The sequence below is a fragment of the Lithobates pipiens genome, unplaced genomic scaffold (genome assembly GCF_037356315.1).
Source record: "Lithobates pipiens isolate NorthernLeopardFrog02 unplaced genomic scaffold, aLitPip1_a1.2 Scaffold_28, whole genome shotgun sequence".
NCBI classification, from domain to species: domain Eukaryota; kingdom Metazoa; phylum Chordata; class Amphibia; order Anura; family Ranidae; genus Lithobates; species Lithobates pipiens.
This window is the reverse complement of record NW_027507789.1, coordinates 215,788,299-215,808,009: the sequence shown is the minus strand read 5'-3', so window position 1 is coordinate 215,808,009 and position 19,711 is coordinate 215,788,299. Positions and strand designations below refer to the sequence as shown.

The window sequence follows — 19,711 nt, the reverse complement described above, 5'->3', positions numbered from 1 at the left end:
AAATCCCTGCTAACATGGAATCAGGTGGACCTCCTATGGACAGAAGCTTCTCCTCATAGACTCAGATGGGTCATAAAAAAAGCCAAACAGAAATCCATCTATTTGACTATCTTTTTAATTAAAGTAGTCAACAGCATCTGGTAAGAAGACATCTATTTTCTTCACAAGTGGGGTGTCCTTTTTATGTCCATAAATTCTTGGTGAAGGGACATTGTTTTATCACGTTATAGAAGATCCCAGCAGGTGTTCTGTTTTTGGATTCAGAAGAAGGCTTTCACTAAAAAACCCACTGCTTTGGACTTTTGGATTTATACTTATTTTGTTATTTGTATTTCCTTTGTTTTGGGTGTTTGCACCTAATTGGGACTTCACCTACTATTGTTGTTCACTTTATTTTGTTTGCAACTTTTTTTGGTATATTGCAGTTTTTTGTGATATGTTTTGTACCATTTTAGATAGTATATGATCACTAGTCTCACATTCTTTATTGTTTGATATTTGGTCTAGCGCCCCTTTTATGAGTATATTTACAGATATAGTGAATGCAGGCTCCTGGGTTTAGTAACACTTAGCCCTTGTACATACGGTCGGACATTCTGATGGAAAATGACCGATAGGACCGCGTTGTCGGATAATCGGACCGTGTGGGGGCTCCATCGGACTGTTTCCTTCGGAATATCCGATGGACAAAGTTTTAGAGCTGGGCTATAAAATTTTCCGACAACATGATCCGATGGAACTTTGTCCGATCAGAATTCTCTACAAACGATAGGACAAAGTGCCATCAGCAATAAGAACCTGACAGTTTTGCTATTCCTTCCCTACTCTAAATAACATTAAAAATCTTTTTGGCTTTAGATACACGTTAATAGCTATCCACTATGCATTGAAGCTCTAAGGTAAATCTCATCCATCTCACTAGCTGCCCACAAATTGGGAAGTCATAACATTCTGTTTCTTCTAAATACTTAGTACCCAACACTGCTTTACGTATTGCTCTGCAGAAAATAATAATAATATACCGACATTGAGAAATGCTGACGATGCTCCCACTCTGCACATTTACCTTTTTAATACTTGGGTCAAAATGGTGACATCCGTTTTTTTTTTTAAATTGGTATTTTGGCACAGCGTGGTCCTATAGAGCTTAGAGACCAGCGCCCACAAATAGTCAGTTTTGTAAACAGAAGGAAACGGTACAATCGAGGTGGTGACAGGGGGGCGGTATGCGATGACTAATACAGTTTAATAGAAGGAAATTCTTCTTTCAAACAATGTTCTGCAGAATAAACAAACAGTCGCTGATCTAGATGTGAGCACACCAGGAACTGCTCGGCTTTACGTAACTGAAGGAGAACGCTCTGACCTTGGAGGTCGTCCTCTGATAATAAGCCGTTCAGATTTGTTTAGGCGGCACGGATCCTTGGCTGATCAATCTGAAAATGCAAAAAAAAAGTTATTCGCTGTTACTAAACAGTCTGCAAGTTATGAAGTGGCCCAAAGTGAACCTGTCATTGGACTGATATTTGATTGAGCTGATAAGTGTCTATTAGGGAAGCACCGATACCATTTTATTTATTATATATATATATATATATATATATATATATATATATATATATATATATATATATATATATATATATATGTGTGTATGTGTGTGTGTATATATATATATATATATATATGTATGTATATGTACCCGCTGATGCCTGCCACAACTGTCACATTAGTTGTCATCAATGGTACAAAGCATTGAAAAGTTACACTAAATGCTCGGCTTGCGATTAACGTGGTTTACGAGTGTTTCGCAATGCTTTTTTTTTTTTTTTTTTAAATCTGACTCAGTTTGCGAGCGTCTCCGAGTGGCCATGGAGCTTCTCCGAGTGTTTCAGTGTCTCCGGCACCCCCCCCCCCAATCTCTGGCCACAAGTGGTACTGCATACACTAGCAGTGTCACTGGAAAAGATTATCTGTGCACATGCTCAGATACCTGAAACTGATACCTTCAGGCTCGGATCTTTCATCTGTCAGTGGTATTTCCCGACTGACAGCTGAAATGTCAATAAAAAAATTTAAGAAAGCCGGCAATTATCGGTTGTTAAGGTGTGGGGCTTCCGCGTCCTTAACAACCGATGAAGCATTCAGCTGTCAGTGGGGTTCCCCTGTTGACAGCTGACGTGTAAAGGAAGTCCCGGCAATTGGAGCTGTCGGGGAAAAAAAAAAAAGCAGCTGGATAACGTCTTATCAGCAACATTGCTCAGCTGCTGAAACAAAAAGACACTGAGAAACACTTTCCGAGTGTCTTCGAGCATCTGAGTGGTCTCAGAGCTTCTCAGAGTGTCTCCGGCACCCCCGCACCTCTGGGCACATACACTACTGAATACACCAGCGCCCCCGCACCTCTGGGCACATACACTACTGAATACACCAGCGCCCCCGCACCTCTGGGCACATACACTACTGAATACACCAGCGCCCCCGCACCTCTGGGCACATACACTACTGAATACACCAGCGCCCCCGCACCTCTGGGCACATACACTACTGAATACACCAGCGCCCCCGCACCTCTGGGCACATACAGTACTGCATACACCAGCGTCCCCGCACCTCTGGGTACATACAGTACTGAATACACCTGCGTCCCCGCACCTCTGGGTACATACAGTACTGAATACACCAGCGCCCCCGCAACTCTGGCCACATACAGTACTGCATACACCAGCGCCCCCTGCACCTCTGGGAACGTACAGTACTAAATACACCAGCGTCCCCGCACCTCTGGCCACATACAGTACTGCTTATACCAGCTCCCCTGCACCTCTGTCCACATACAGTACTGCATACACCAGCGCCCCCGCACCTCTGGGCTTATACCAGCGCCCCCGCACCTCTGGCCACATACAGTACTGCTTATACCAGCGCCCCCACACCTCTGGCCACATACATTACTGCTTATACCAGTGCCCCCACACCTCTGGCCACATACAGTACGGAATACACCAGCGCCCCCACATCTCTGGCCACATACAGTACTGAATACACCAGCGCCCCCGCACCTCTGGCCACATACAGTACTGAATACACCAGCGCCCCCACACCTCTGGCCACATACAGTACTGAATACACCAGCGCCCCCGCACCTCTGGCCACATACAGTACTGAATACACCAGCGCCCCCACACCTCTGGCCACATACAGTACTGAATACACCAGCGCCTCCGCACCTCTGGCCACATACAGTACTGAATACACCAGCGCCCCCGCACCTCTGGCCACATACAGTACTGAATACACCAGCAGTCACTGTGGAACGAATTATCTGAGTTTCCATTGATTCCTATGGGGAAACTCGCTTTGCTATACGAGTGCTTTGGATTACAAAGCATTCTTCTGGAATGGATTATGCTTGTAATCCAAGGTACGACTGTATTTACAAATTAAATGCATTTTTTTTTTTTTTGTCCTTTTTTCAATGCAAAATATGTAAATGTTAATTAGGATGATTAGCATAAATTAGTGTTAAATTACAGATCCTGGTCCCTTGAAGCAGATTAAACAGCACAGTGCTGGAGCTACTGTGCTTTTTCTGGTCTCTAGAAAGATCGGGTTCAGGTAAGTAAAAGGGGGGGCTCTGGGGGGCTGCTGCCCTACAGAAGGTTTTTCACCTTAATGCATAGAATGCATTAAGGTGAAAAACCTTGAGGGTTTACAACCCCTTTAAGAGTTCCTTTCACTTAAACTAAGGGGCCAAGCCCAACCCCTGAAAAACAACCCCACACCATAATCTCCCCTCCACCAAATGATTTGGACCAGAGCACAAAGCAAGGTCCATAAAGACATGGATGAGCGAGTTTGGGGGGTGGAGGAACTTAACTGGCTCGACCCGATAGACCTCGACCCGATAGACCTCGACCCGATAGACCTCGACCCGATAGACCTCGCCCCGATAGACCTCGCCCCGATAGACCTCGCCCCGATAGACCTCGCCCCGATAGACCTCGCCCCGATAGACCTCGCCCCGATAGACCTCGCCCCGATAGACCTCGCCCCGATAGACCACCTTTGGGATGAATTAGAGCGGAGACTGTGAGGCAGATCTCACACATGCTCTTCTGGAAGAATGGTCACACATTCCCATAGACACACTCCTAAACCTTGTGGACGGCCTTCACAGAAGAGTTGAAGCTGTTATAGCTGCAAAGTGCGGACCAACTCAATACTGAACCCTACGGGCTAAGACTGAGATGTCATTAAACTTCATGTGCGTGTAAAGGCAGGCGTCCCAATACTTTTGTTAATATAGTGTATGTGTGGCCTTGTTATAAAAATAGGACAATACATTGGTTTAACATAAGCCCCTGTGCTGGCCTCGGCAGAATGAATGCAAGTGTTATATCAGTGAAATGAATCGGTGGACAACACAAGTCCATCACTCTACAGCCGCCTCTGCACAATACAGTTTATACTTTCACCCTATACTTCCTCTCATGAGATTATGTAGCATTCACTCATCATTGTTCTGCTTTCCGCTAACATTGACCTTAGGAAAACTCTACAAGCCCGATCTGTACAGAAATTAACAATACGGGGAGGGGGGGTTGATTTACCAAAACTGTAGAGCGCAAAATCTGGTGCAGCTGCGCATGGTAGCCAATCAGCTTCTAGCTTCATCTTGTTCAATTAACCACTTAAGGTCCGCCTCACTCCGATATAAGTCGGCAGAATAGCACGGCTGGGCACAAGCACGTACAGGTACGTTGCCCTTTAAGAGCCCAGCGGCGCACTCACGACCCGGTCCTGAGCTCCATGACCGCGAGACCCGATCGCCGACGGTGTCCCGCGATCGGGTCACAGAGCTGAAGAACGGAGAGAGGTAAGTGTAAACAAACCTCTCCCACATGCTTCCTAGTGTGGCTGTCACTGATCGTCTCTTCCCTGTCATAGGGAACGACGATCAGTGATGTCACACGCCAAGCCACACCCCCCCTACAGTTAAAAAAAACACACACGCACACATAACCCCTACACTGCTCCCTAGTGATTAACCCCTTCACTGCCAGTGACATTTTTACAGTAATCAATGCATTTTTAATCGCACTGATCACTGTATAAATGACAATGGTCCCAAAAATGTGTCAAAATTGTCCGATGTGTCCGCCATGATGTCGCAGTCGCAATAAAAATCGCTGACTGCCGCCATTACTAGTAAAAACAAAAAACTTATTAATAAAAATGCCATAAAACTATCCCCTATTTTGTAGATGCTATAACTTTTGCGCAAAACAATCAATAGACGTTTATTGCGATTTTTTTTATTTATTTATTTTTTTTTTATGTAGAAGAATACGTATCGGCCTAAACTGAGGAAAAAAAGTTTTTTTTTATATATTTTTGTGGGATATTTATTATAGTAAAAAAGTCAAAATATTGAATTTTTTTCCAAAATTGTCGCTCTATTTTTGTTTATAGCGCAAAAAATAAAAACCGCAGAGGTGATCAAATACCACCAAAAGAAAGCTCTATGTGTGGGAAAAAGACGCCAATTTTGTTTGGGAGCCACATCGCACGACCGCGCAATTGTCAGTTAAAGCGACGCAGTGCCGAATCGCAAAAAGGGGCTTGGTCCTTTACCTGGAAAATGGTCCGGGGCTTAAGTGGAAGCTGATTGGTTTCTATGCAGAGCTGCACCAGAGTTTGCACTCTCCGGTTTTAGTAAATCAACACCCCAATGTGTACTGTATAGATCTATTGTAAGATATGGGGGGGGGGGGCAGATATAAATCGGAACTCCAGGCAGGGACATACATTATTAATGGAAACAGAGAAATTGCTGCTCTACACCTCTCTAAAAGAAAGCTGCTGGCACTGAGCAAAGCCCAAACAAATATTGTCTCAAAACTGCAGCGCGTAAAGGTGTGTATGAATAAGTGATATAAACAAATGCTGTAAACTCACACCAATAAACAAAGCAAAAATGCATAATAACATAACATAGAAGTCCAATCACTAAGTAAAAAAAAATGTGAAAAACAAAAAAACTTTTTGAGGCTGATGTCCAATAAGACAACTGCGATAAATTCCTTAAAGAGGAAGTAAAACCCTGATAGGTTTTACTTCCTCTTTTGCTCGCTGCTGCAGCCTGCAAATGAAAAGCATAATGGGCTAGTATGCGGCCACTTACCTGAAAAAGAATCCAGCGATGTCCCCTGTGTGGGCAGCGCCCATCTTCTGGCCTCTCTTCCTTCTGGGCCGCCGACTCCAGCTCTGATTCGCCGGAGCCACGTGACGCCTCTCCCACGCATGCGCACGGGAACCGCGACTAACGGCACAGGCTAGGGAAGAAACGGCGCTTGGTTTGGTTTTTTTTACCGCCGTAGGAATTTTCGGCGGACTACAAGTGAAATATCTCCTAAACAGCGCACGTTTAGGAGATATTTCCACTACCTATAGGTAAGCCTCATGCCCCATACACGCGGTCGGACATTCCGAGCACAAAATCCGTCAGATTTTTGGAGATATTTCCACTACCTATAGGTAAGGCCCATGCCCCATACACGCGGTCGGACATTCCGACCACAAAATCCGTCGGATTTTTTTTCAGACGGATTTTGCCCGAAACGTGTCTGGCATACACACGGTCACACAAAGTTGTCGGAAAATCCGATCGTTCGGAACGAGGTGACGTACAAAACGTACGATGGGACTACGCAGAGGCCAGTAGCCAATAGCTTTCGTCTCAAAACTTTTTCCGAGCATGCGTGGCACTTTGTGCGTCCAAATTCTGTACACACGATCGGGAAAAAGTCAGACCGGATTTTGTTGTCGGGAAAACTTTTTCCATCGGAAATTCCGACAGAGAAAGTCCAATAGAGCCCGCACACGATCTGATTTTCCGACAACATAATCCGATCGGACTTTTTCCGTCGGAATTTCCGACCGGGTGTATGGGGCATAATTCTAGGCTTACCTATAGGTAGAAGTCCAAAAAGTGGGTTTACATCTCAAAAGTGACCGTAGGACACATTCAACACAGGATAGGCATTTGTCCGATGAAGAATTGTAGATATATACTTCTTACCAGACAGGATGGACCCACCTCTCATACGACAGTGAGTCAATAAGGCTTGCACTGACCAAGGCCAGGCGGTCATCGGAGGAACACACTCTAGTACGGATGGAACCTGCAGAGGAGTTGCTCTTGGAATGGAGATGTTGGCTCAATCACCGGAAGTCTATCACGGTTAAGCAAGCCAAAGGGATCCTCAGGGCAGATGTTCTCAGGGTCTCAAGTGGAGGAGCCAGGAACCAACGACCAATGATGAAATTATCGCATTACCCATGACACAGAAACAGAAAAAATTAAAGATGTTTACTCTTGTAAAAATTTTTACAAATGTCTGTAAAGGATGACTGTATAAAAAGTGAAAACGGACAAGATGAGAAGTAAAAGCAATGTGGGGAACAACCCAACGCGTTTCAACCTAGTGGCCTTCAACTGGGGCAAGGATGACCTGCACAATATGGAGCTTTTTTTCTGTTTTTGGTCTCGTCATTGGTTCCTGGCTCCTCCATTTGAGACCCCGAGAACATCTGCCCTGAGGATCCCTTTGGCTTGCTTAACCGTGATATACTTTCAGTGATTGATCCAGCGTCTCCATTCCAAGAGAAACTGCTCTACAGGTTCCATCCGTACTAGAGTGTTCCTCTGATGACCGCCTGGCCTTGGCCAGTACAAGCCTTAATGACCCACTGTCGGATGTCCGGTAGTATATATCTACAATTTTTCATCAGACAAATGCCTATCCTGTGTTGAATGTGTCCTACAGTCACTTTTGGGATTGCATCATTTCACTTTTCATTAAGGAATTGATCACAGTTGTCTTATTTGGATATCGGCGTCAAAGTTTTTTTTTTTTTTTTTTGTTTTTTCTTCTTTTTATTTCACGTTTTTTTTTTACTTAGTGATTGGATTTCTATGTTATGATGTTATGCATTTTTGCTTTGTTTATTGATGTATGTTTACAGCATTTGTTTATATCACTTATTCATGCACACCTTTACGGTGCTTTTCTCTGCGCTGCACTTTTGAGGTAACACCAATTATTAACGCTGTGTATACGTTAATACATCGTTTGGACAATCTGACACCACTAACTGACACTTTTGCAGTAACCTGTGACACTAATGCATTGATCAGTGCTAAAAATATGCACTGTCACTGTACTAATGACATTGGCTGGGAAGGGGTTAAACATCCAGGGCAATCAAAGGGATTAAATGTGTTCCTAGCCAGTGTTTGTGTTTTACTAATGTGTGCTGCCTTTTACTAGGGGAAGAGATGGATTCTAGCCCCTGCTTCGCAGGAACATCTTTTTTCCCCTGTCAGAACGGGGACCTGCCTTGCTTACATAGGCCGATCCCTGTTCTGTGTAGTTTAGCAACGATCAGCGAGTGCCAGAGGACATTGAGTGTATGACGCCCCCCCCCCCCCCCCCCGCAGATCAGCTTCTGCTGTAAATCGTCACAGCAGAAGCGGCACTCCGGTGGTGCACACGTGCCCCCTGCAGGCGGAACTGTATATATACAGAGCTGCTGCCCTGTAGCAGCAAAAGGATGGTCAGGAAGTGGTTAATTTAAAATGTTTACTCCTCGCTAAGAACGTTTTTTTTTTTTTATTTTGTTTTTTTTTTATCACGTTGTTATGGGTAACGTTCCACTTCAAGTCCCTCTTCTGAATAGAGAGGTTTTTCTGCAGGTTCTACCCGTAATGCCTCAAATATATAAATGCTACAGTATATAAATTGACAGTATTAATGACTGTGGATGCCTAATGGTAATCAATAGTAACAGCAATAATAATGATCAATATTGTGTATGTAACTGTGCTGGGGACATTAGAGTGAAAGCTCTGCTGCCTTACAGACACTTGTGTTCAGTGTTCTCCATACAACACTGCGGTATATGTAAGAGTCATGCAAATGTATATTAATAATAGTGTGTGAGTGTACTCGGGGATATTAGAGTGTAAGCTCCTTTGGTACAAAGACATATGCGACTGGTTAAGTGCTGTAAAACACCAAAGACCATGTCCGAGCAGTATGCACATAATGCTGATTATGTAACCGTTCTCATTTCAGGCCGTATTCTCCTCCGTGTTTTACTTTGCCTCCGTTCCCCTCTATCAAGGATTCCTCATCATCGGGTAAGTACATGATTATAGGAGATTGACAGTTTCCAGGTGAGCTGTAAGATCATTTCCGGGTGTGGCCAGATGGAATCCCTGACCTGTATAGCAATGTCACTCATTTCCTCTTTACTGACTGGAGAAATGAAAGTTAAAGTGGTTGTAAACCTCCGACATAAAATATGAACAAAGCATCTCCCTCTATAGTGTGTACTTGTCTCAATCCAGAGTACAAAGTGTGATTTCTGTCTGCTGTCTCCTTCCTCTGCTATCAGTGCGAGTCACTTCTGACATGTTTGCCTGACACTAAGAGAAAAAAAATAGTGACAGGGGAGGTGAGGAAGCTCCAGCACACAACATGTGATTGACAGCCTCAGCTCTGTTCCTGGGTGCTGTGTGAAGGAAGGTAGGGGTGTGTCCCTTCTCACCAATCGGCTCTCAGAGCTCTCCTCATTGAGCTCTGCAGAGTGTAACTTCAGCTCACTGCCCGCTTCTTTTCTTCTGATCTCTGACCAGCTTATAAATTCAGCACTTTGAATGGATGTAGAGGAGAGAAGACTGCAGATAAACAGACACTACTTATGTAGGAGGATTTGCTTAATCTCTGGGTATCACCTGAGGCCAATCACTTCACTGGGTCTATGTACGGGTTTACAACCACTTTAAAGCGGGAGTCCACCGGGACTCCCCGTTTTTTTTTTTTTTTTTTAAAAGCCAGCAGCTACAAATACTGCAGCTGCTGACTTTTAAATAGTGACACTTACCTGTCCAGCGCGCCCGCGATGTCGGCACCCGAAGCCGATCGCTCGCTCGGCTGCCGGGTCCCGCCGCCATCTTGGGTATGGGAATCAGGAAATGGAGCCTTTCGGCTTCATTTCCCGGTTCCCTACTGCGCATGCGCGAGCCGCGCGGCGCAATCCGGACGGTCCCCGCTGCCTCTGGGAGCTGTGTGTTTCCCAGCAGACAGCGGGGCACTTGCTGAAGGGGGCGGGCGATTGCGGAACGGGGGCGTAACCTACGCCCGTTCCGCAGAGAGCTAGCCCGGAAGTGGGTGCAGTTACCTGGATTATCCAGGTAACTGCACCCCCCTCCCCCCTGAAAGGTGCCGATTGTGGCGCCGGAGGGGGGGGGATTCCGATGAGCGGAGGTCCATTTTAGGGTGGACCTCCGCTTTAAGAGAAATTTTGGCTGGGTCTCTGGTGTTGCTGAGAGTAGTAGTGTTAGCAGTAGTAGTATTTTATCTCGTGATGATTTTCTCTTCAACAGTCAGTTCACAATCATAGATATTTCTATTTTCATGAAATAACTATTTAATCCATCAAAGCCTATTTTTCATGAAAGTTTATTCATTTTTTTTTTCTTCCCTCTTCCCTTTTTCTTCTTTCTATTTCTTTTTTTCTCTTTTTCTTTCTTTCTTTCTTTATTTCTTTTTTCTCTTTCTTTTTTTTTTCTTTCTTTCTTTTTTCTTTTTTTTCTTTCTTTCTTTTTTCTTTTTTTTCTTTCTTTCTTTCTTTTTTCTTTTTTTTTTTTTTCTTTTTTTTTTCTTTCTTTTTCTTTCTTTCTTTTTCTTTCTTTCTCTTTCTTTCTTTTTCTTTCTCTTTCTTTCTCTTTCTTTCTTTCTTTCTTTCTTTCTTTTTCTTTCTTTCTTTTTCTTTCTTTCTTTCTTTCTTTCCTTCTCTTTCCTTCTCTTTCCTTCTCTTTCCTTCTCTTTCTTTCTTTCTTTCTTTCTTTCTTTCTTTCTTTCTTTCTTTCTTTCTTTCTTTCTTTCTTTTTCTTTCTTTCCCCTTGGATTAATAATTATGTTGGATTTTGAAACCGTATTATTGTATTTTTGCTTCAATGTGTATGATGTCTTGTTGTGTTTTGTTTGTTATTAAGAAATGTAATAAAAATATTTGTTAAAAAAAAGCTAGCCACAGACAGATGGTAATTCGGCCAGTTCAGAAGGAACCAGACAAATGTCAATCTGCATGTGGCCCTCTCTCCCTGTTCGACAGATGTTAAACATTTGATCGATTTCTGTTGAATGGACAAGCTAGAAAACGTTTGTTGATATCATCGGCTGCAGCCGCTGATATGTGTATTATGAAAGCGTTGGGTCCCACTGTCTGAATACAATGTCCTGGAGGGGGGGGGGGGGGGGGGAGATTCTTTATCCACCTTGATTGCGTAGATGGAGGATGCTGTCGGTTGTTTTTTTTTTTTTTCGTTCATCTCACTTTCTGGAAAAAAAAAACGGCCAGCTTAACCACCTCCTGACCACGCTATAGCTGAATGACGGCTACAGCGCGGTTGGCCACTTCTGTGAGGGTGTCATATGACGTCCTCCCGTGGATGCGCCTACTGCGGGGCGTGGCTGTCGCGTTCTGTGATCGCTGTGTCCTTAGGACACAGTCTTGGAGGACGTCGCTTCCTGTCCAGGAAGAAAAAAATAAATACATTTAAAGTGAAGGATCAAAATAAAAAATGTTGATCCTTTTGCTTTTAAAGGTAAAGAAGAGATTTGGGGTCTTTTTGACCCCAGATATTTTATCGGAAAGAGGACCTGTCCTCCTCATTTCGATTACAAGAGATGTTTACATGTAATATGAATAAAAGTGATAAAAAACTAAAAAACTAAAGAGACAGCATAACAAAAAATGAAAAATTGAACCCGCCACTGTCCCTCATCTGTAACTCTAAACGGGTAACCTGTAAAGGCGTTTAAAGCGTCGCCTATGGAAATTTTTAAGTACTGTAGTTTGTCGTCATTTCACGAGTGTGCGCAATTTTAAAGAATGACATGTTGGGTCTCTATTTACTCGTAGCGTAACATCATAAAAAATTGCAACAATTGCCATTTTATTCCCTAGGGTCTCTGCTAAAATATATATATAATTGTGTGTGTGTGTTTGTGTGTATATATTATTATTATACAGGTTTTATATAGCGCCAACAGTTTGCTCAGCACTTTACAACATGAGGGCAGACATTACATTTACATTACAATTTGGTACAAGAGGAATCAGAGGGCCCTGCTCGTTAGAGATTAAAATCTCTAAAAAGGAAGGGGCAATTGATACAAAAGGTAATAACTGTGGGGGGGATGAGCTGATGGAGGAAGTAAAACAGTGTTAGAAGCAGGATAGGCTTCTTTGAAGAGAGAGGTTTTCAGGGATCGTCTAAAGATGGATAGATTAGGGGACAATTTTATTATATAATGTTTGGGGTTTATAAGTAAATTTCTGGCAAAAAAAATACAGATTTAAACTTGTGAACAAAGTGCCAGAAAAAGCCCGGTTGGCAAGTGGTTAATCGCTAATTACTCATCTTAACACCATAAATTGCAATGATTGCCATTTTATTCCCTGGGGTCTCTGCAAAAAAAATAAAATATATATTTATTTATAATATAATGTAATGTTTGGGGTTTATGATTAATTTTCTAGCAAAAAATACGGATTTTAACTTGAAACATGCCAGAAAAAGCCTGGTCGGCAAGTGGTTAATCACAAAGGAAAATCTACATGCATTTATCCTGTTTCTACCACCCCTGAGGCCTTTCTATTCTCTCACTATGAAATGATCAACCTCATGGAGGAAGAGATGACATATTCTGCAAAAAAAAAAAAAATGAAAAAACGTGAAAATTTTTTTTTTTTTTTTTTTTTAGTCTTTGTTTAAAAATGGACTAGGGTGGTACATCCTGTGTTTAAAAACCCCGACTCTGACTTTTTCAGTCGGTCTACAACAAGATAAATAATGACGATGAAAATGCAGAAATCACATCAGACAATAAACATGGTTTTTGCTTTAATCCACTGAACATATGTGCAATCTGCAATGTGCATCACACAGCTTCCATAAATTCAAAATGCATCTGCTTGCGGATTAAACGGCTCCGGTCACAAATAAACTCAAGCAATAATTTAAAAAATCTTATTTATCAACCTGTTCTTGTTAACCTCTTGTCATCCACGTAACACATATTGTGCAATGGAAAGGAGAGCGAGCCTAAACACTCCTCCTATGTCCCACACATTAGTCCATGGGGCTGAGGTTTCTGAACTATCACAGGCAGCTCCTGGTCTCTGTTTATGATCGCATAGCTCCCAACTGTCCTTGATTTGGAGCAATGTCCCTCTGTCCCCCTTTCCTCCTCATTTGTCCCTCATTTTGGTCTGATCCATATAGTTGTATATCAAATGCACTTTTTAAAAAAGTGTTTTCCAGCTCTAAACCTTTCCTCCAATGTCTAACTTGCTGCATTTGCAATTTTTAAAAGCCAATATAAAAGGAATAGTAGGGGTAAAAAAAAAGCACTTGTTGATTTAATTAACCTTTTTTGGGTGTTAATGCTCCTTTAAGGGGGTGTGGCAGGGGGCGTGTCCTATGCCTACATACATTTGCTAGTAGGAGTCCCTCATTACCATCTCAAAATGTTTAGAGGTGTGTGATTGTGGGCAGGCGGGTGGGCTCCCAATCATGTGACAGCCAATCACTGTTATCATGTGATTGAGAAGTCTATCTCACCACCTGACTACCGGGAGGAGACGGAAAGAGATACTTTTGAGGTTCTTTAGCCTTTTAGAAAAAAAATAAAAAATTCAGCAACTACAAATACTGTAGCTGATGACTTTTTAATAAAGGGGCACTTACCTGTCCCGGGATTGAGCAGCATCCTCACCTGGGCTAGTTTTGGTGTCCCCGGTGCCTGCATGTTTTAATGTGGGATGCAGGCTGTGTGACTCCTTACAGCTTTTACAGAGGAAGTATACGGGAACAGGTGGACTCGAATGTCAGCAACAATGAGTCTTAAAGGCGAGGATGCCGAGGATGCCGAGGATCGGCAGATCAACTAAACTCCAAGGAACCAAGGACCTCCAAACACGACTCCAAAGGGTGTTGTAGACCGTCACCAAACCGGACCTTGGATGTTCAAAACACCAAGGCTGGAACTTGGGCACAGAAGGTTGGGCTGACATTCGAGTCCACCTGTTCCTGTAAGAGTAGATATACTTCCTGTGTATATGGTTGAAGATGCACCACCTTTGATGCCCTCACTGCCGGACAGTGCCAGTGTATTCCATCTTTGATTAGCCGCTATTTGGTGGCGGACTCGCATTGGTCCTTTTTAGGACCTTCACAGGACTTTTCCACATTTACATTATTTTCGCATGATCGATTTCTGCATTTCTGTATCATTCACCTACATACGGATATATGTTTATTCTTTAGCGCTACATTTTATACCGTTCACTTCTCAGCATTCTTCTCATATTGTTCATGTAGCAGCCTTTTCACTTTGTTTTAGTTAGCGCAGTAATATTTTTATTCCCTTTTTACAGTATACAACATTTTAGGTAATTGTGCTTTTACAACCCTGTGTAACAGCCCGGGGAATTGCCCTTTTTCTGTTTCAGCGTCACTTTGCCCCATGCACACAAGGCCAGCTCCATAAAGACATGGCTTGGCTAGATGAGTTCAGTGTGGAGATTTTCGCGTGTCCTGTACAAAGCCTTTGTACTGAACACCTTTTGGGATGAATTGGGACACTGATTGTGAGCCAAATCTTCTCGTCGAAAATCGGGACCAGACCTCACAAATGGGCACAAATTCCCAGATGAATTCAAACTCCGGACTTTTGTGGAAAGCCTTACAAGGAGAGTGAAGGCTGTTATGCCCACAAAGCGAGGCCAGCACCATATTAATGCCCATGATTGGGGAGGAATGGGATGTCCAACAAGCTCATTTAGATGCGACAGTAGGGTGTCCACAAACCGTTGGCCATATAGTGTACCTAGAACCATTAGTGAGCAAGCCCAAAGCAAAGATGATGCTGAATATGAAACCATGCTAATTAATAATGCTAATTAATAAAATAATAGTTCAAGTAAACCCAGATCTTAAAGTTAATTTTCACTGTAAGCTTTTCATGAGCCTGGAGTGATGAGAAACACTCTCGTTCGCTTTGATGATGGTTGAATCTGTTTTTGGCAGCACTAACCTGGCTGGGAAGTGAATGAATTACTGTGGAGTATTTTTTTCTTTACATAAAAAAAAACATTTTTTTTTTTTTTTTTTATGTCCAACATTTAATTGGGAAGGAGTTTGAAGGCCATAAAAGGATTAATTGCTTACTATTTTCATATCTCTTTATTCCACCCTTCCTGACCGGCCTTGTACAGTATCACAGTTCGTGGCGAGGCCAATCCACCCTGCCTACTTATTTCAAAGAGTGCAGGCCTTTGAATCCGCAGACCCTAGGGACCTTTTCGTGATGTAATCAGGATAAAGAATGGGCCTTTGCCTTAACCCTCCCCAGCTCACGCCGCTATTGTGCTGTGGGATTTCTCTCAGGAAAAGCCACACATGTGAGTCACACAAGGCAAGAAAAGATTTAAAATCTGCATTTTCTCTTTATTATTATTATACAGGATTTATATAGTGCCGAACAGTTTACACAGCGCTTTACAGTATAAAAAGGAAACAATACAGTTATAATACAATAAAATACAGGAGGATTAAGAGGGCCCTTCTCAGAAGAGCTTACGATCTAGTATGGTGGGGCAGGTGGTACAAAAGATTGTAACTGTGGGGAATGAGCTGATGGAAGTGGTAGAATATTGGAGACGTGGTAGGCTTTCCTGAAGAGATGCGTTTTCAGGGATTGCCTGAAGGTAGCCAGAGTAGGGGATAGCCGGGCAGGTTGAGGGAACGAGTTCCAGAGGATGGGAGAGGCTCTGGAGAACGAGCATGGGAGGAGGAGACTAGAGAGCTTGAGTGTAGGAGGTCTTGAGAAGAGCGGAGAGGACAATTTGGGTGATATTTGAAGACAAGATTGGTCAGATTAGTCAGATTTTATCTTTATATTCAAGGTTTGTGCAGGATCGGAGTCATGAACCCGTGCCTGGCCCTTGCTCATGAACATGAGTTCACAACACGTTTCTTCCTCATTTGGATCCATGTTATTTTTGAATACACAATTCAGGCGTGTGGATGTTTTGATAAACCACAATGTCCAAAACTTCCAACTCGTGGCATTCTGCTGTGAAAAATGGAGATTTAATAGGTTACGGACAATTTCTCGGGCAATTTATTAAGCAGGATTCACTTCTTTCTGGAATCTTGTCTTCCTTCCAAGGTGCCTGTACTGCCTTGAAAATGCATCCCTTTTACGCTTCACCTTTTTTTACATGGTCCTTGTTCGGGAAATCTGTTAAAGGGTGACAACAGCTTGTCTCTCAAGTGTGCTCTGACATTGTCACAGGGTCAACATGTTTTCACTTCTGCAAGGCAAGTTTCTGAACTGGCTACCTTTTTAACCTGCCTTAAGACCCTTTTGAGGCCCAGGCCTTCATCTTATGTAAGGTCGTTTTTGCATATTGCTTCAACCAGGATCTCGTTCTCCATTCTCTCTGGCTCCAGTAAACAAAAAAAAAAGTTCAGTTGGATATGGTTTGGGGTGTGAGAACCTATCTCTTTCAGAAAGACTGCTTTCCCTTTTGTCATCCAGGATGGGCTACTAGATTTGCAAATTTTCTTGGGCTTTTTAGCATTAAGTAAGAACCTAATAGTCATTTGTAAAGTCCATTATAACCTTCTACATCAGAGGTCTCAAACTGGCGGCCCTCCAGCTGCTGCAAAACTACAAGTCCCATGAGGCATTGCAAGGCTGACGGTTACAAGCCTGACTCCCTGCAGGCAGAGGCATGAAGGGACCTGTAGTTTAGCAACAGCTGGAGGGCCGCCAGTTTGAGACCCCTGTTCTACATGTATCTTTGAAATTGGGGCACTGTGTATGAGCAGGACCCTTCCTGAACATCTTCATTTAATGGGTCTATATTAGAACTTTTCATCAGGGTATGGGAGTTCTTGGTCAGTAGATAGGCTGAATGTTTTTCCAAACTAGTTTCTATGCCGTAAACCAGGGGTCTCAAACTGGCGGCCCTCCAGCTGTTGCGAAACTACAAGTCCCATGGGGCATTGCAAGGCTGACAGGTACAAGCATGACTCCCACAGGCAGAGGCATGATGGGACTTGTAGTTTTGCAACAGCTGAAGGGCCGCCACTTTTTGACCCCCTGCTATAAAGAAACCGGGGGGAGGGGGGGGCGTTTAGAATTGCATTTAGACAAATAGTTCTTTGATCCTGGTCCAGATGTGGCCCATTGCTAGCCTTTTCCCGGCCCTTGGGGCACTATTCCTCTCACCAATATGAGGCACTATGCCTCCCACTGACACCAAAGGTGGGGCACCATTTCTTCAACCGATAACTGTGATTGGATACTATTTCTCCTACTAATAGGGACACTACTCCTACTCCTATTGACCACCAACCCTGAGGCCATATTTTTTCTCACCGATGCTGGGCCCGGGACATTTTCTGCCCACGCCACAATTTGGTCCTCCTAAAGTCTGAAGGACTATAAACTGGCCCTTTGTTTGAAAAGTTTGTAGATCCCTGCTGTACGTCATAGAAATTCATACGCCTTTTTTAGGTGTGTGTGTGTGTGTGTGTGTATGTGTGTGTGTGTGTGTGTGTGTGTGTCTGCTTCGCCAGTGTGCCGAAAGCAAATTCTGTCTACAAGCTTCTTCCACGGTACCATTTCATTCCTTCATCGTAAGAATAAATAAAGCCAGGTGATATCATCACCCTTGGCTAAGCTAATTCTTCATGGTTCCTCAAGCCATTTTGAATTGACACCAGCAGTATTTACTGTAAAATCCTTTTTTTTAGGAGTCCATTTAGGGAAACAAGTCCAATTGTTTTAGTGTTAATAATGGGTTTTATGATCCTGCTCTTGGAGATGTTTCGCTACAAAACTGAAGGATGCTGATAGTAGAAGGGGTTATCCTGGGCTGGCCTGCAGTTTGTCTGCCATTGTCCAATCCACCTGTAGGCAGCAGCATAACCCGAAGGTGAAAGATTTCCGGTGCCCCTCAAAGAACTCCAAATAATGGGAAATACAAAAAATATATGCCAATTTTTTAATGATCTGTGCTTTAGAAATTAAATTTTCTTCGGTGCAGGTTTACATCTACTATTCACTTGACCCTCCCTCCTAGATTCTAAGTGCTAACGAGTGGGGCCCTCTGAATCCTCCTGTATTGGAATTGTCCTGTCTGCCCTCATGTTGTAAAGCTCTGCGAAAACTGTCGTCACTACATTAAATCTTGTATAGTAGTAATAATAATTACTCGTGCATTAAGGCCGCCCCCTCTCTCCAGCTACCCCCTCTCCCACCAATGGTTGGATTCATGCATTGCATGAATCTATGGCTGCCGCTGCTGCCACCCCCTATTCAGGTGCCTGGCCCCTTTCTGGGCGCAGGGCGCCTGAATTACAGCGGGAGGGGGGGGTGTGCTTGAAGCACCTGATTGGAGCCATAGGCTCTAATAGGCTTTAAAAAAAGTGACCTGCGAGCAACCAGCATGGCACTCAGCTGTGTTAGAAAAGCGAATGACTATTCGCTTTCCTAACATTAAACCGCCTCTCCGCCAATCAGGTGCTCGGGTCTGTTACCTGTCACCTGATTGGCTGAAACGGCAGGCGCCGCTATTGGACGCCTATCAGGAGGAGAGGACGGGAGATGAGGAGGGCAGGAGACGCATGGAGGACCTCGCTTGTCACCGTCACCCACTGCCCCACCAAGACAGGGTAAGTGCCGGGCAGACAGCAGGCGGGGTCACACTGGCGGTGTTGGGTGGGCACACTGGCGGCATTTGATGAGCACCGTGGCAGTTTTTTCTACCTGATCCCACCCAATTGTGTGACGATAGCAGGGGGAGGTTGAGTGTGCTGCCTCTAACCCCACGAGTGGGGAGGGGGGCGATGGGCACAGGTGGCTGCTTTTACTGGGCACAGATGGCTGCTTTTACTGGGCACAGGTGGCTGCGTTTGATGGGCACAGTGGTGGCATTTGCACCCTGATCCCACCCAATTATTTGACGATAGCGGGGGGGGGGGGGGGTTGTGTGTGCTGCCAGAGCCTCGAGCCCCGAGAGTGGGGGGCGGGGCGATGGGCACAGGTGGCTGCGTTTGATGGGCAGAGTTTTGTTTTTTGTTTTTTTCAAAAAAAAAATTACGCCCCTCCAAAAATTTTGAGCACCAGCCGCCACTGCTGATAAAATAGAGATAAATAAAATAGTTTTGAAAGTAATTATTCCATCATGCAGCTGGCTTATCAAACTGGACAGCTTGAAATACCATTTTGTATCCAATAAAACTGCTCTGCTTTTGCTTAATCAAAATGATACAGACAGCAGATTTCTGTACAATGAACTCCAACTCTTGCCAAGTATGGATGGCGTAACATGTATGAGTGAAGTGAAATAGGAGGGGAAGCGTAGCGTGGGTGTGCGGAAACCCATGGTAACCAGAACACAGCAGTTCAAAACAGACCGAGGAAGCACCGTCTAGGTCCGTGGGCACCACTAGTGCAAGCATCATGCTGCTAAATGAGTTTACCTGAACGTACCGGAGGCTCCTGGGTCATCAGGTCATCAATTAAAGTACAACTTATTTTTTTTTTTCTTCTTC

At 43.8% G+C, this 19,711-nt stretch overlaps 1 protein-coding gene across 1 annotated transcript in view; it reads left to right on the top strand.

Annotated features, from left to right (window-relative positions):
* Window positions 1-19,711, top strand: part of ATP9A (ATPase phospholipid transporting 9A (putative)) — a 177,004-nt gene that overhangs the window by 136,482 nt on the left and 20,811 nt on the right. The window contains exon 24 of the mRNA XM_077460534.1: window positions 9,144-9,208. Within this exon, the coding sequence (XP_077316660.1) occupies window positions 9,144-9,208 (65 nt within the window). The remainder of the gene's footprint in view (window positions 1-9,143; window positions 9,209-19,711) is intronic.